We start from the raw sequence: 15,549 nt of genomic DNA on the forward strand, positions 1-15,549 counted from the left end.
CATGTTTATAATTATTACTTTAGCCAGGAAAATTATTTTTTATTGCCTATGAACTCTACATATGTTTGCATGTTTTATTTAATTTACAAGTACAACAAAATTGGGTACAGAATATATAAAGGGCTGTTGTGGGGTTTAACTAGAAAAAGACTGCCTTATGTTATATAAAAAGGAACAATGCATACCATTGCGATTAAATAGTTAAACACAACATGTACTGTATACACATTCACTTATGTGTTCAGATGATATGAGGGTGTGTGTCTGTGGAAGGAAGGAAGGAAGGACCTAAGGAAGTGATATTGGCTGCTGTCTAAAAACACTTGTGTTAAAATAAAATCAGGCATGGTAAAAAATAATTATGAACATGAGTGTTTTTTTATTTTTAGTTTTTTTTTTTCATTAACTGCTGTAGGGGAACATTTTGACACCCTTTTGCGTAGATTAAACCTTTATTTGAAATAACAATCATTGCAGTGATATTCCATAAGTTCATGCCCTTGAAATTTGCTGGGGACTGAAGTGAAACGGCAGATTCTTCCTGTTTTTTTAGCATAAATTCTTGAACTTAAGTAAGACAGTACTGTGAACAAGCTGCCTATCAACCAAATACTTTTGCATAAATAGTTCATTTAATTACTAGACATTCCTCACATGTCTTATTAAACAGAGTTTAGATTAAGATTTTTAAATATGGCAATCGTGCTTAAGTTACTTAATTTTCTATATGATGCTTAAAATAAAATGTATGTAAACAAAAAAATATATAATTTCACAAAAGATGCAGCCTGCTACTACACTGTCGTGTAATGTCACTGCCCTGCCATATGTATATGTGTGTGTGTGTGTGTGTGTGTGTTTGTGTGTATGTCCAACTGGCAGGGCAGCATTCCTGTTGTCTCGCTTAAAACAGGCCCTTCTTTTTCTTCAGGTTCTGTTGTTTCCACAAGGGCATGCAGTAGAAATCCATCCGTGAAACACCCAAGACCAAAGTGAAGTCATCGTCTGAGAGATATTCCTGAAGACAGACATTAGTCAGAAGTCTCATTGTGTGTGTGTGTATATATATATATATATATATATATATATATATATACACACACACACAACGTATGAGATTATTTTTCTATAACAGCAGCTTTCACAGTAGTACCGCTGTGCAAGGAAAGTCACCAGCTGCACTCATTTAAATATGTAATTGTAAAAGTTCTATTGAAAAAATAAATTTACAGGGACTTGTACTGTGGATGCTCCACAAAGTGAAAAATGCTAATATGGTATATGGAATGAAAAACATTAAATTATTACTATGGTAAAGTTTTCTTAAGGATACACTGACTCACTCATCGTCTATACCGCTTGTATTCAGGGTTGCGGGGGGCCTGACTACTAGCCTAATCCAGGAGACTTAATGCACAAAGCAGAGTACACCCTGGACAGGGCACCAATCCATCACAGGGCACACATTACAGGCAATTTGGGAACGCCAATTAGCCCAATCTGCGGGTCTTTGGACTGTGGGAGGAAACCAGAGTACCCAGAGGAAACCCACCAAGCACGGGGAGAATATGCAAACTCCATGCACACAGACATGGGAATCGAGCCTGGCCAGGAATCGAACCCTGGGGGTACAAGGCAACAGTGCTACATCAACGTGCCACCTTTTAAGGATACATTAATTTATTATTTATGGAAATGTCAGGACTTTGTAATATTATGTAGGGACAGTCTTTAGGATATAGAATAAGACTATTTACTGGTCTGTTGGTGGCACAACAGAGCTTTGCTTATTTAATTATTTTTATCAGAGAGAAAAGTCTGATTACCGAATGACTCTTATAGCTGGTATAACATAAGTTACCAGGAAATAAATGTATGATGTATTGGTCATTAATAAAGAAAAATCTAAATAAAATGTTTCTTGGTATGCTGTTATAAATATCACATCATCCCTTCATTGATCATCTCCATATAACAGCATGCCCTGTTGTGTTTTATTACTTACATAAAGGTTATGTTTGATCTGAGAATGAAGAACACAAACAGTAGAATTTAATTTATTTTTGGTTCCTTCATGTAATTACCTCTCTTCTGGCATGGTCAACTCCTTGAGGCAAGTCCTCTACTGGGCAGTTTACCAGCTTTGCTGCTGGATATCTTGGCAGTGTAGTGGGGGACAGGGGGACCTTTCCAGAATTGTTTGAGTTGGTGTAAGAGTTGGTCAGGTCCTAAATTTACAACACACAGCTTAGTGTCTGATGGTCATTAACACCAACTACTATATAGACAAATTACAACAACCCACCACTGTAATCTTAATGATGTCTGCTGCATCTCCAAGCTCAGACTTCAGCTGCTCATACGATTTTCCACCCTGAGAAATCAGAGCACATTTCAGTTTGAGATTGTTACAGCTGTGGAAGTTTAATTGAAAAAGTTGGCAAATTGAACAGCAATTGTAGAACATGTTGAATCCATTAGAATGTGCGTACGCTCCACATGTGAGGGTCCCAGGCAAAGAACCAGCCAGTGAATGTAGGTGGCTCGAACCCCTGCTTGACGACTAGGATTGGTGTGTCTGGGTCACGTCCAGCAGGATGGCTTTTCAGGTATTCTTGTGCTGTTACCACAGCTTCCTTTTTCTCTGTGTCATTGGATCCTTTCCCAATCCACAAGAATATCTGATGAATGGAGAAGTGCTTTCAATTAGAGACTGTTGATAACTGATGAAGCTAGATTTTGACGACTTAATTTGTAAATGAAAAACATAAGCTAACATGCACACTAAGCATTTTAGTGCAGATTTAGTTCAGCTTGAATAACCCTGGCTCTGCCAAGTTATATGATGAAAATACCTATGATGCCATTGAATAGTCTGCATGCTAATAAAATAAATATTTGTTGTGGAAAATCCTTTTGTTTTATCCTTTTTAATTGTGGGTGGGATGGAGTAAGACCACTTACCTGGTCCCAGGCATCTAGCAGCATGACATCATCCTCATCCAAGTCAGTCTGGTCAAAATTTGTAATCTCAGTTGCAATGAATGTACCGGTCTGATTGGAGCACTCAAAGAGACGGGGATTGACCTGACTAGCTTCTTCCTGCAGTCTTATCATGTGAACAAAAAACAGGGGTTAATTAAATTGTCAGATTTTAGGATTGCTGATATCTGTCTATTTTATATGGTTTCACCTCTTGCCACTGGCATACTGGGACTTTCCGCCAAGGTTCAACCAGAAATCAGCAGGTTCCTGACCCTCTGCTATGACATGCTTCTCTCTTTTGGAAATGATGTCAGCTAGAGATTTACCCATTTCTCTTTCATCCCCGCTGCAGCCCTACAGGAAAAGGATCATCATGTGACTACACTTACAGTTTATTATCAGTCATCTACAGATGTGCAGAAAACGAAGTACCTCTACATTAGGTTCAGCTTAAACAAAACCACCTATCAAAATTGCATTTAAAAAATAGAACTTGTGTTTATGTTTATGGAACTTCATCTTAAACACCTAATGTTCTAATTTAAATGTTTCTTAGGGTTAGAGGTAATATAGAATCTCAACCTTGTTGCTGACCTAGTTGAAAGTTACGACAAAGTTGGCCTTGTGACTGACCTTTCCATACCACAGGTAGCAACAGTTGGGGGTGCTGAGCACAAACACGTCATTGGAGTTGAGTGAGGAAGAGCGAGCAACCACCTCAACTGCACGTGTGTTAAACTCATTTGAACCATGAACATGGAACAGTCTTGGTCCTGATGGACCATAAGAAGCGTTGTCTTTAGAACTGCCTTCCTATAAATCAATAAATAAAGTGGAGGTCAGGTAAGAGTACAGATTAAGTAAGCCAGATAGAGAGATCAAATATTAGTAGTACAAGTATTACACACACACACTGGGATATATATATACACTACCATTCAAAAGTTTGGGGTCACTTTCTGATCGTTCCTGATTATTCTTTCTTTTTACATTGTAAAGGAATGCTGAAGGCGTCCAACAAAATGCCTTAATCTTCTTTGAACAGTTAATGGTGAGATGTGTCTGCTACTTATGCTTTGTAAAGACTACATAACGCCTCTAATCTGAGGTGCTGTTAATTGGTCATTTTTCAGGCTGGTCTTACCCTCCTGGGATGGCCTTCATCAGAGCCAATTCCATTATGGTGCTTGACGGATTTTGCAAATGCACTTGACAATACTGTTCTTGCAAGAACTATTACAGAAAGGCTGACCTCTGTGTCTTATAATAACAACTGTTGTTTTTGTTGTTGTTACGTAATTACCTAATTTCATATGTGTTATTTTATAGTTTTGAAATCCCCAGTCTTGTTGTAGAATGTAGAAAATATCAAATTCAAATTCAAATTTTTATTCGAATAATAATAATTTAAATAAACCACTGAACAAAGACAAAGAAATTTGCAAGTGACCCCAAACTTTTGAACGGTAGTGTATATATTTAATAATTATAAAAGAGTTAATTTTCCATTTCACCTCTATAGATCATTTTAAACATACAACTGTACAGTATGCAAGCATTTCTGTTCTGTTGTTTAATCAGTCTTTTTATATCATGAAATGTTCATAATAATTAATAAATAAATCTATTTAATAAAAACTCAGGAAATACTGTATTATCTGTAAGTAATACATTTTGCATACCGCATTCAAAAATAAATATAGAGTGCTTTATTTTAATCAATTTACAAAAAAATTGTAAATAATATATGCGCGATTATTTCTGCAGGGATATGGACAATGAGGTGCTGAGGCAAAATGACCCATTTTGGTATCGAAACCCCCAAAAGCTATTCACCACCCGTACCCACCTCATAAATCACCATTCTGCCTTTGAAAATGGCCATAAGGTGCATGGGTTCCTTCCCCATAGGTACTCGAACTTGTACTGGTTCCCCATTATACTTAGTGTCCAAAATGACTGCTTGATATGCAGATGCTGTTAGTTCTGCTGTGCTTGCATGACGACCCTGAAACAATACAATAAAGGTACAATGTGTAAACAGCTTGCACAAATATGACTGACCAGTAATACTAAGTCATGTAATGAACATTGCACTGTGACAGTTATGGGATTACATGTTCACATACTTGCCAAATGTAAAGAATGTAGTGCATTTTATTGTTGACTTCATATTTGTAGAGGATGAGGTAGCAGTCACCACCATAGAAGTGCCCCAGCCATTTTTTCTCCACAGGGACTAGTTCATTGTCCTGTATTCTCCATACCTTAAGAAAAAGGAAAGCACATCTACTGTACTTGCTTAAACTGCCTTTGGGTTGATTTTATAGCACAGCTCAACACACACCCACTTCCCCTTCTAATAATGGCATGTGAAATGTCAATATGAGTATGGTGACACTGACACTAATACATCCAGTTAGTGGTTTTAAATGCAAGCTAACTAAACAAAGAATAAATGATGCATTAAAATGTTTAGCAATATTATAGTAGTAATGTTTTATTAGATATGAGTACTGCTAGACTGACCTGCTGTTTTTGACGCTACAAGAAAGATCTACATCTCAACTGTGACACCCATGTGGTGGACTGTACACCTACCTCTTTACACAGCAATTAAGCAAGCATTACATTTACACCACCACCAGAAATGAAGAAAGAATGAAAGAATCTATCTATCTATCTATCTATCTATCACTTTTTTTGATGGGAAAGAAAGAGAGAGAGTACTGGATGAATCTTAATGATAAATGTTAAAAAAATTTAAATGTAAGTCGGATTGTAATTGTGATTATTGTTTACTCATGGTCTGGGTTCAGTAGTATTAATCCCTGTTATTTTAAATATCAATAAAACTTTGCAGTCATTTAAAATGACTTATGCCTGTGCTTAATGGTCATATAGTCTATTCTATGCACATACAGTATGTTGTATACAGTTATTTGCAGTGTCTCTTGTATTGTCTATTGTGGTTTGCTCTCTGTTGCTGTTTAATTGTGTCCTGGAAAAACTACATTTTGTAATATGGAAATAATGAATTCACAGCAAATTGTTAATATTTTAATTAGATTTTTTTTATATTGAGTTAGCAGACTATCAAAAATACTATAACCCAATTATTTGTAATAAAAAATGAGTAATGTAAGGTAAATAACGTAGGAAAGGTCTTTTATTGAAAATCTATTTAGTTATACTTTTAGTGTTTACTAACCTCAGCTTCACCAGACCCATCATCCACCATTTTCTGCTGAGCTGCTATATCAGGCCTGGCATGCATTGATGTGGCATCAAACTTTATCTGTTCAACCTTGGCTACAGGGAAAAAAAATCAAATAGAACATTGTGATAATATTTATACTCTAAATATGGTTTTCTTTTAACCTAATAAGCTGTGCTTTGCTTACCTATTTTGCCTACAGTATGTGTTGTGCCCAGTCCAGTAGATTGACTCTTTACCGTCCATTTCTGGAAGAGCTGCTTGAACACTGAGGACTCTGAACCATCGTTTACTGTCTCCACATAGGTGGATGGAGGATATCCTTTGGCTTTTTTGTATGCCTAAATGTATAATGATGTAAGAAACTACTCTACATGCCTTTGCATATTATGGCATCATATAGTAAACTTACTTTAGTAGACTCATCATATAGTAGACTCCCTTTCGTGAGTCAATTTAGATACAGTAATAAAAGTTTAATCTCTTTTGAAGGCATGATACAGAGTTGTGTCTCTCACCTCAGCTTTCTCTAGTGATTCTGTCCTCTCCTTTTTGGATGACCTCCGGCCCTTCCAGATAAAGATTCGTATTCCACCCTGATCCAGCAAATAGCAGTCCTGTTAAAGAGATATGTTTAATGTCTTTAAACATGATATAGGTTCAGTAATCAAGGACATTATGTATACCTTGTCAATATTGTTGTGGGCGGCAGGGTGCTTATCAATTACTCATGAACCTCCGTTGAGATTTTGCTATATGTTTATGGTGCTAACCCTTACTTGGAGATACAAGTACAACTGTAAGGAATTAATGTGAATGTGCTTATTCCTTTCCCCTAGTTTTGCTTCCTTGTCTCGATTCTTAATTTGCCACTCCTTTTTAGTGAAGACCATATAGTTCAACTTTGACTTTAATTACCATAGTGCTGCCTTGAAGGAGAAGTAAGTTTATTTCAATTCCTGCTTGTTGAAGGTTACAATCAATCTTTTGTAACTTTACAATGATCTTGTCTTTTATTAAGATAGGGCTCTTATCTTTCTGCTCACTACTTTATGACTCTTGGGTGCCAAGAAAATGCAAGCACATCTTCATAGGGTTTGTCTTTTATGCAGTGTCAGTCCCATTTATATCAGAGTGGCCTTTGCACAGGGTTGGTCCCTCTTCTTGAGTTGGTGAAGAAGAGTGTGTTATACTGTTAGCTGAGTAAGCAACATACTGTAAGGTGCTACATTTTGGAAGCCAATTTCCTATACAACACACAAAAACACAGCTACATTCTAATTAAATGGTCTTCAACAAGTCCATACAGTTAAAATTATATTGTGAAATGTTATATACAGATAGAGCCATATTTTATTTTCACAAAGACAAAGTCACTTTTTTTTGTAGAATTGCTTCATACTTTGTTCACTTTCCATTGCACAAGACTAGGATGTTTGGCACAAAGAATTATGAAGTCCATGTAAATTAGAGAGCATGAGGCAAGATTTTTTTTCATTGATTGCCTAGTAACTTTATCAATAGAAATACTAAAACCATATTTATATTTAATCTAAGACCTGTACTTCAACGTAATATTTTTATGGTCTTCATGCAAGCATAAGTAATAACCTGGCAATGAAAGTAAAAAGGAGGTTGGGGAAATGCATAAAAAATACAACAAAACATACAGTTGTGATCGGAATTTACATACACTCATCATAAACATAAATGTCACAGCAATATTAAGTTTTCAATTTATCCGAATTGGCCTTTTTTGAGAGATGAAGGATTGAACATAGAAGAAAACCCAGAGGATTTGAAGCACAATGTTTAATTTTTTTTTAGGTTTTTCAGATTTTTATGTAGGTTCAAAATTATACATACTCAGTCAAAAGCCAGAATAATGAATTTAATGGTGTTTAAAGTTATTTTAGTCTGCCTAACCCAAGATTTTTTTAACGTCCTGTTTGTGATCATAAGCACATTCTATTTGATTTACAGCTGACCAAATGGATAGGGCAAAAATTTGTGGGGGAAAGTTTTGACCAGAGGTAGGTTTGGAAAAGTAAAGGTGAGGCATTCAATCCTGAGAACTAAAAACCCTAAGAAGAATTTTCATTGTAGTGGTTTCTTTATGCCTTGTGGCTATTTTGCTCCCAGGAAGGAGGAGGACTAAGATTTTGAAGCTTAAACTCTATTGAAAGTGTATGTTTTCAGACTTAAAAGTTGGATCCATGCAAGAGAATTAAGAAAGTTAAATGAACACCCCCAATTCTACCAAGAAAAAGACCAGTTAAATAATTGACTAAAAGCCCAATATTGGCATTTATGTTCATGATGACTGTATGTTGACAAGATGACTGACTATAACCATAAAGAGGTGAGGTTAGGGATGTTATTGCAATATCCAATCATATCAGCTACTCACAATCATTAAAAAATATTTTTTTTAGACTTCACAATTATATTTACAATTACTGTACATGTACGAGATGGTATCAAAAAGTTAGTTTCTTACATCTGGATTTAGCAGGTCTTGTGTTAATGGCTTCACAGCCACTTCTTGTACCACCAAACTGCCTTCCGCATCTGAAATGCTGCCGAACACATACAGACCTTTCAGTGTCCATGCATTACAGACTTTAATTAGTTATTGCTTTGAAATTAGAAATAATAAGTATGTAGTAATTTTTTTTTATATCTTTCTATGTGAAGCACTGTTTTTATGATCTTACTGGAAGAGTTTGATGCTAGACTTCAATTTTTCATCCACCACCTTATCTGCAATGGCTTCTTTAATGTTTCTTTTTTCACCCAAAGCCTGTGTCATTAGTTTCATGGACTCCTCACAAGCACTTTCATTATCTCCCTCCACCACTGTTACTTGTGCTCGACCCCCCCTCTCTCTGTCTCGGATATCCTTCGCCAAATTCATTCCCTATGTAAACATAAGAAGTTAATTCACTACTATTGTCATATAAAAAAAACTAAAAAGACTTACTTTAAAAAAAAATCTGTTTATATTGTTGAAATCTACCATAAACATATAGGTGTACCACACTTAATGCTTGCCGAATTAATAGTTTTTGTTTACCTTTAGCCTCTCCATGCGATTGCTATGTGGCCCATTCCATTGGATAATGAGATTTCCCAGATCCAACAGAAAGACATCACCTTTATTAAAGCTGTTCCAGGTCATATCCACCTTAACACAGAGTAAAACAGTTTTTTAAGATACAAATAACTTTATTAATCCCAGAGGGAAATTGCTTATACTTGGTTACAGTTGCTTACAGTCGTTTTCCAGGAGGACAGGAAAAGAGTAATAACTTTAACTTAACTTTTGCCATTCTTTGTGGCCTTCTGTACTTTTCCTTATTATGTAAATAAGTGGAAATGGTGAAATCTATTCCAGCCATTACTATCATTATGAGTAACTGTAGTGCAATTAGAAGCATTTTACAAAAACCCTACTTTTTAGAATAATTCACTCATAACCTGCTGTATCATATTTTTATATACGTGACTACACACGATCCTTTTTTTATAATCCATAATCATAAGCTACTATATACTGTCTTTTAGCTTCTATATCTTACAGTCAGTCAAGTTTTTTTTTTGTTCACACTGAACAGACATTGATGACACATCTGTACAACACCCTATGAACTTTTGACATCCTGTGTTGAAATGAAGTGTGAAACTTATCTCACCTCCCCTGCAACCACATTCTTCTTGCCCTTGACATGCAGCAGTCTGCGTACATTGTACGTGTTGGTTTCTACTTGCTTCATCCCTGAAGCTACTCCACCTTTTTTATAACTGTGGAAAATAGGAAGTAGTGTGTTTTAATGTGTTTATTCAGTCATATCTAAGCCTAACACAATATTTCATAGTCATCTAAATGTTGAATTTGTTGCTTGATCTTACAATGCCCATGTAAAAAAAAAAAAAAGTTTACCTTGCTAGTACTGTACTTGCAACAATAATGGTCATATTTTTATATTTTGTCTATATGATTAATAATGACTATTTTTTTCAATCCAAAGCATATCAGACTGACTTTCTGACTGGCCACTGTGGTATTGCTGAACATTTTAATCACCAGCAACAGGCAGGAACTGTCACCCCTACTTTGTCAGTCATATTTCATTCTATGGCACTGTAATATCTGAAGAATATTACTTTCTGAAATAGGCAGAATCTACTTCAAATTCTAACAAACATAATTTTCAGAGTGCATCACTGACTAATTCCTAGTACCTCTTTAAATGCTACAATATATTTTGTCAAATTCAAAATTGTCCTTGCCATTTAAGTTTTCTCAAAAATATATATCTTTTAAGTTTTCTCAAGATTTTGCTCACAATGTGAGAGCTAGACGACTTTAGCTCCTTTAGTCCCTAGTATTTGAGGTTATGCATCCTGGTAGATTATTTATATTATTGCATGCTGAGTACAGTATATTTGAAAAAATATTCTGTACAAGAGTTTCTGCCTAGGGGATAAATTTATATGTAAATACAGTACTTAGTCAAACTTTAAAAAGCCTTACATGATGCCCTGTTTGAAATAGCCTTGGAAAGTGGGGCTCTCGTAGCCCTGGGTCTCTCTATGTTGCACTGCGACACCCCCCAGGTGTTCATCCATCATGGTAGCATAAATGGCTGCAGCACCCTGCTCATCCACGGAGGTTGCCTTGCCCAGCCAGAAGTGTATGTCATAGGTGAAGACACTGCTGGTCTTTTGTGTCTGATTGAAGAAATGTCACAGTCAGCACTTTGTTTGACATTCCGCACTGGGTGTTTTTAAAGCTTTTATATAGTGTTTAACTATATTGTAGAAAATACATACATGTAGTATTAAATAGCTGTCTCCCTCATAAAACTGTCCATATGTTTTGGATGGGCAAGGCACCAGTTCCATTTTCTGTCCATGATAAAACAGAGATCTGATAAGTGGTGTGTAAAAGCAACAAAAACAACAAATATGCTTTTAAATTTCTTAATTATTATTATTATTATTATTATTATTATGAATCTCAGACAACTAAGCAGACCTGTGTGCTCAAACCTCACCTCCACTCTCCATATCTGCAGTCCTGGTGTAGTTTTATTGAGGACTTTTTTAACTTCGGTCTTTACTTCGACTTTTGGCATGATGCCAGCTGCAGAATTAGAATCTTGAGATAACAAATGAGAATATCTTTACACCAATAAGACTTTTTTTTAATATGAAATGAAAGTTCTAAAAAAGACAATCAACATAATATAAGCAAGCAGACACTAGTAGTTTGCATTCGCTTGTATATAAGACTTTTATCGCTCCTTACAATCACAAGCCCACTGCTATTGGTTGTAATAATAAAGTAACCACTGTCTGGGAAGTTTCTGTGCATCTTTTATGTATGAGACCATGTGGGTTTCCTCCAGGTTTTCTTCCACCTCCTCTCCACAATTTAAATAAAATAAAATAAAAATACACTACGATTATTAGTAACATTTTTGTCTCTAATTGCTTGTATCATGTGTGCTCATGATGTTACTGTAACATTGGTTAAGATAACGGCTTCAGGGGCCTTTCCCCTTCCTGGGAAGTTTCAATATTTATAGCATCTATGTGGGACGATCAGCAACAGCAAAAAGTCACAAGTGCACCAACTCAAAGCGGAAGTAAGAAAATGACTCTTTTTATGTTTTTATTTGACAACTATCATTTTATAAAAGTTGTTTCCAAATTACAGTACACTTACTGATTTGTAAGTCACAGGCACAAAATACATGCTCTACTGGACTGACTGTGGAAATACCCTTTTCACTTCGGCATTTCAGCCATTGTTATTTGCAACTTTTTCCAGCAATGAGGATTGATGTAAATGACAGGCAGTGATCAAATATGTCTATATAATGATGACTGTATAATAGTAAATACAAACATTTTATATACAAAAAGTGTGTTTTTATTCATTGCTCTTTAAAATAGATCCCATAGAGGAAGTTACAGTCTGTGAACATCTTTCACAGGAAGTGAAGTTGATGATAAACTGAAAGCTATAAAGTGTTACCACAGTGTTTGTTTAGTTCATCTCTTGTGTGCACACACTACCCAGCTGTTTCAATATGCTGTGGCTCATATATTTAGTAATAGATAATTTAATTTCACCAACACTGCATCTTTTGTTCAGTCTCACCCACCCTCAGGCCTTAAAACCACAAGCAACACCCAAATTTAATCGTCAAAGTTCGCTATTTTTGTTGCTGAAACAACTCTGAAAGCTGATGCTTTAGTCTGCTGTCTACTTATGTCTTCATTTACATTGCATAACTGACCTAACTGTTCCTTCTGTTACAGATCGAGAATGATATCATGTAATCTACCTATATATTTTTTTCTATTTAATGAGAATAAACAGTCTAAAAGACAAAATTATATATTCAAAAGGATTTTGCTGATTTGGATGCTAGCCCCTCACTGAAAGTCAATAGAGAATAATTGAATAATACATTTAGCTTAACATGAATTACAGTACTGTAGCAGTAGAGTGAAAGTTTCCCCCCCCCATTCTTGCATAATACAATTTTGATAATGTTTATGGTTTAATTACACAGCATTTGTACACTGCCCTGACCACAGTGACTCATTAGTAGACTTATCTTCTTAAGTTTGTACTCGAAGCCTCTCTCTGATGAGGGCAGGACCAAGCTGCTAATGCAATAAATGACTTTTTCTTGCCAGCCTACCTACTTAAGGATTTTTTTCAAACAGATGTCACAATGTCATTAAACATAGGCCTATTGCACAATATTTCATGAAGTTTTTTAAACTGTATTTAAAGTTTATTTTTAAAGTTTCATCAGGTTAATATGTTTGCCCCTAAAAATGATCTACTGAGTAGCTGGCATTCTACTGCCTCCATCTAGTAGTCTAATTATTCTTAACATTCTTAACATTCTCAAATTCATCTCATCTATGGTAATGTCCAAGCCCGCATGTGCAAGGGTTAGATATTAGATCTTTAAGACAAAGTCAACCTTATTGATCCTGTTCCTCATTTGCGATTTTATGTGACTTTACAACAACTGTAACATAGCCACACCCGTCACAAATGTCATTGAGAAGCTGTCATTTCTGACAATACTACCATTTTATTTAACACCACATCAAAATAGAGACTGGTAGAAGACTCCATAGCACAGGAACATTACCAACATTAAACCTTTCCCGTTTTGTATGGATCTAAACTCCACATAGATGATAGTTCCTTTATGATTGCAACATTGAGTTTTTCTTCAGACTCATGCACATGCAGAATATGTATTCCAGCAGTTTGCATTTATGTTAAATACTTTTAATTATGCATTTATCGGTAGCTAATTTGAGTGATTAATAAACTAGTTAGACGCTATTAGAAATACATCTCTTGGAGAGTACCACAGGCACTCACCTGCTGAAAGACACTTACCTAGAAAGAAAGAGACAGCAGAGTAGTGCAACAGGATCGAACAGATGGCGTCGGAGTGGCCGTAATGCTCACTCCCTACTTTACAGCCCCTGCACTTTGCCTCTCGGCCTGGCTGTCTTTTTCCAACCACTCAGGGTGATGCTTACCTTTTATGGTGAATGTAGGCATCTGCATACAGGTGTGTGTGTATGTGTGTATTTATTGACAGGTATTATCTAAGAGCGTCATAGCCACCACTGTAATTACTATTGCCAAAAGAGCCGATAGTGCTTTTTTGTTTGTCTTTAATAAAAGTTTGTCCAGACTCAGGATTTAATGCTGATGTTTGCTGCTGTCTTTGTGTGACATAGTTTTGGATGAGATGCTATGAAGCACCAAAGATGGATTTCTTTCAAGCATAAAACGCTACATAAAGAGTCAATTTTTTTACCAACATCAGGCACAATGATGAAGGTAAAAGAAAAAAAAAAAAAAGCTATGTATCTTAAATCTTGAATGGTATGCAGAATGCATGAATCCTTAACCCTTCCCTTGTTTTACACTTTCTAAACTTGACAGTGAACCTAAAGATGTACAGGGGTTGGACAATGAAACCAAAACACTGGCCAAATTAGTGTTGAAGGTTTCATGGCTATATTTGACCTGCCTAGTTGTCAATCTTCATTGATTACACATTCCAGTAAAAACCACTCGTGCCTATGCCAAATGTAGGTTTCAATGGTGCCTGCAGCAAAAATCTTGGGCTGTGGACAATGTGAAACATGTATTGTTCTCTGATGAGTCCACCTTCACTGTCTTTCCCACATCCGGAAGAGTTACGGTGTGGAGAAGCCCCAAAGAAGCGTATCACCCAGACTGTTGCATGCCCAGAGTGAAGCATGGGGGTGGATCACTGATGGTTTGCGCTGCAATATCATAGCATTCCCTAGGCCCAATACTATGCTAGATGGGCGCATCACTGCCATGGACTACCCAACCATTCCGGAGGACCATGTGCACCCAATAGTTCAAACATTGTATCCTGAAAGCGGTGCTGTGTATCAGGATGATAATGCACCAATACACACAGCAAGACTGGTGACAGAGTGGTTTGATGAACATGAAAAAGAAGTTGAACTCCCCATGGCCTGCACAGTCACCAGATCTAAATATCATTAAACCACTTTAGGGTGATTTGGAGGAGCGAGTCTGGAAACGTTTTTTCCTCCACCAGAATCACATATTGACCTGGCCACTATTCCACAAGAAGGGTGGCACAAAATCCCTTTGGCCACTGTGTAGGACTTGTATCTGTCATTCCCAAGATGAATTGCTGTACTGACCACAAAAAGACCTTTAACTAATATTTTTTAAATTTGCTATCTATTAAAATATCTTAAAGTTGTGATTAGCAGTGTGTGTAAACCATGGTGAATTAGTGCATTGAAATACAATTATATGATTACAATCTGTTTAGTGCTGGTCTAAAGACTAAATGTTACTAAGTGAACACTTAGCTTATGAGAGGTGCTCTGCGAAATGTATTTTTGTACTTTTCTGATTTATTACTTGCAAGTTATTCATCAACCTCTGACCTCACCACACACATGCACACCCTTCCGAAGTTGGACGTAGACACTTATATTATGATCGCAACCTGATAACTAATCACAAGTATAAGGAACTACTATATATAGGATTACCCCAAATTGTTGATTACTGTACCAAAAATACTTAACCAATTGTTTTTACATACAATTAGTGAAAAACATTATATGAGAATAAAATTCCTACCTGCTTCTGGGTTAATTATGTATGTATGTTTGACTCCTTAGCGTCAGATACTTAAACTTCCTGCTATGAACTTCAGCCTTCGTTGTACCACCGCACCTCTTCTGATCCTCAGATTCATTAACTAGATCTG

At 36.1% G+C, this 15,549-nt stretch overlaps 1 protein-coding gene across 4 annotated transcripts; it reads right to left on the reverse strand.

Annotated features, from left to right (window-relative positions):
* Positions 1–359: 359 nt before the first annotated feature.
* On the reverse strand, positions 360–15,504 carry vil1 (villin 1). Of its 4 annotated transcripts, none has more exons than XM_053496431.1 (20): positions 15,420–15,504; positions 11,263–11,366; positions 11,039–11,113; positions 10,740–10,936; positions 9,898–10,006; positions 9,279–9,389; positions 8,920–9,122; positions 8,703–8,781; positions 6,721–6,819; positions 6,390–6,543; positions 6,197–6,297; positions 5,115–5,252; positions 4,835–4,993; positions 3,619–3,798; positions 3,194–3,339; positions 2,965–3,109; positions 2,493–2,681; positions 2,306–2,374; positions 2,085–2,228; positions 360–1,018 (listed from the first exon to the last, which is right to left on the reverse strand). In XM_053496431.1, exons 2-20 carry the CDS (start codon positions 11,341–11,343, stop codon positions 905–907), a joined length of 2,493 nt encoding a protein of 830 aa, XP_053352406.1. In that variant the 5' UTR covers positions 11,344–11,366; positions 15,420–15,504; the 3' UTR covers positions 360–904. The 4 variants fall into 4 exon arrangements, with proteins under 4 accessions (XP_053352406.1, XP_053352408.1, XP_053352407.1 ...); XM_053496433.1 differs by having other exon boundaries at positions 11,263–11,351; positions 15,420–15,486; XM_053496432.1 differs by lacking the exon at positions 15,420–15,504 and adding an exon at positions 13,647–13,795 and having other exon boundaries at positions 11,263–11,351.
* Between the last annotated feature and the right edge of the window lie 45 nt (positions 15,505–15,549).

This window comes from Clarias gariepinus, chromosome 5 (assembly GCF_024256425.1).
Source record: "Clarias gariepinus isolate MV-2021 ecotype Netherlands chromosome 5, CGAR_prim_01v2, whole genome shotgun sequence".
Lineage (NCBI taxonomy): Eukaryota > Metazoa > Chordata > Actinopteri > Siluriformes > Clariidae > Clarias > Clarias gariepinus.